Genomic DNA, 1,738 nt, shown 5'->3' on the forward strand with positions numbered 1-1,738 from the left:
CAAATAAAAAAATCGTTTTCCCACTTCACCCCTCTCCCCCTTCTCCCGGCCAAGACTGCTTTTCTCTTCTCTCTCCCCGAACTCTTTCTATCCATCTATCTCTCATACACGCACACATACACATACACACACACACACACACACACACACACACACACACGCGCGCGCGCGCGCGCGCGCGCGCGCACACACACACAATATTTTTTCTCTCTCCCTCTCTCTTTCTACCACTCAGTCTCCCTGCCTCCCTGTCTATCTGTGTGTCCGCCTCATCTGTTTGTCTCTCCGCTCTCTCTCTCTCTCTCTCTCTCTCTCTCTCTCTCTCTCTCTGGACCTCATGGAAACAGTGCGAAGGATATCACCTCATTTAAAGATGAGGTGTTGCGTATGCATACGTCGAGGAAGTCTTGAGATGTTTAACTACACAACAATAGAAAAATGACAGTCACTGGAACGGCTAAATAATATTCTCCGTGGTTACTGAGACAGACAGGCCAAGCCTAGAACTCCGAACAATGTCTACATCTTCGATTACGAATGTAAAAAGTTTCTCAAGTCATGTCCCAGGAGAAGTATTCGGTTTTAACAAGGGAAGAGAAAAACGGGATGACTCTCGAATAATAATATGTCTACGTCATCGATTATGAATGAGGAGGGTTTTCCAAGTCATCTCCCCGCAGAAGTATTCGGTTTCAACAAGGGAAGTGTAAAACGAGATGAATATCGAATAATAAATTATATGCCACGACGCTGTGAAATCAAGCGCACGTCAATTTTTTGGCATAATAATATGGAGTTATTCCTATATTCTGAAAGCTTTTTTATTTTCCTTTCTTTTGATGAAAAAAGCCCCAAGATATTATCCACCTATCTTGAATAGGCCTAGATGTTGAGATATTTGCTACTGAAGGAGGTTAAAGTCACATGTTATTAGAGGTAAAAAAAATTGTTAGAAAAATGCTGTCAAGTTTTGGTGGAGTCCACAGTTCTAGTGTTCTTCGAAATGGCAAATTCAAATTTTTGGGAGTCTTTTATGGACGTTTTTCAGTAGAATCAACGCAGGAATCTGTTGCTCAATGAACATAAAAGAAGTTGAGCACAAAACAAATCGATACAAAATTTCCGGGCGGTCGGGAAAATGTCGTATTCTTGGATTTCCCTATTTTGACGAGCGCCTGATTTCACCATGATGCCTATTAATTACGTTTTCTGATATTATAAAAAGTAGTAGGGTGAAACATGGGGCTTGAGGACAGCGCCATTGCGTGAATATGTCAGGGTTGTAGAAACCTCTATGCGATGCAGTAATCCGCAAAAAACAACAACAAACAAACAGAAAAACACACACAAAAAACCAACAAAACAAAACAAAAACAACAACAACAACAAGAAAAAAGTGTCAATGAATGCAAAATGAAACACCTCTTATTGTTTGACAGCGAAGTTGCCACGCTTAAATCAATCAATCAATTAATCAATCAATCACTACATGTAGTTTTGTCTTTGCACGTCAGCAGCTCCACTCTAACACCTTGAAATATTAATTTCTCTAGTTAAGTGCAATATGTGCACTTTTTCCTCTCTCTGTTTCCCCAGCATCCTGTACGCTGACATTGTGGGCTTCACCGCCATCTCGTCCAGTGTCACAGCCGCGGACCTTGTCCGGATTCTCAACCAGCTGTTTGCTAGTTTTGATGTCCTTGCTAAGGTTCGTGAACAAAAACGATGACAACAACAA

At 41.3% G+C, this 1,738-nt stretch overlaps 1 protein-coding gene across 1 annotated transcript in view; it reads left to right on the plus strand.

Annotated features, from left to right (window-relative positions):
- Nucleotides 1-968: 968 nt before the first annotated feature.
- The window catches only part of LOC101859667 (adenylate cyclase type 3), a 40,743-nt gene continuing 39,973 nt past the window's right edge, over nt 969-1,738 (plus strand). Inside the window, exon 1 of the mRNA XM_005108191.3 lies at nt 969-1,708. Within this exon, the coding sequence (XP_005108248.3) occupies nt 1,565-1,708 (144 nt within the window). The 5' untranslated portion in view covers nt 969-1,564. The remainder of the gene's footprint in view (nt 1,709-1,738) is intronic.

The sequence above is a fragment of the Aplysia californica genome, unplaced genomic scaffold, assembly GCF_000002075.1.
Source record: "Aplysia californica isolate F4 #8 unplaced genomic scaffold, AplCal3.0 scaffold00667, whole genome shotgun sequence".
NCBI classification, from domain to species: Eukaryota; Metazoa; Mollusca; class Gastropoda; order Aplysiida; family Aplysiidae; genus Aplysia; species Aplysia californica.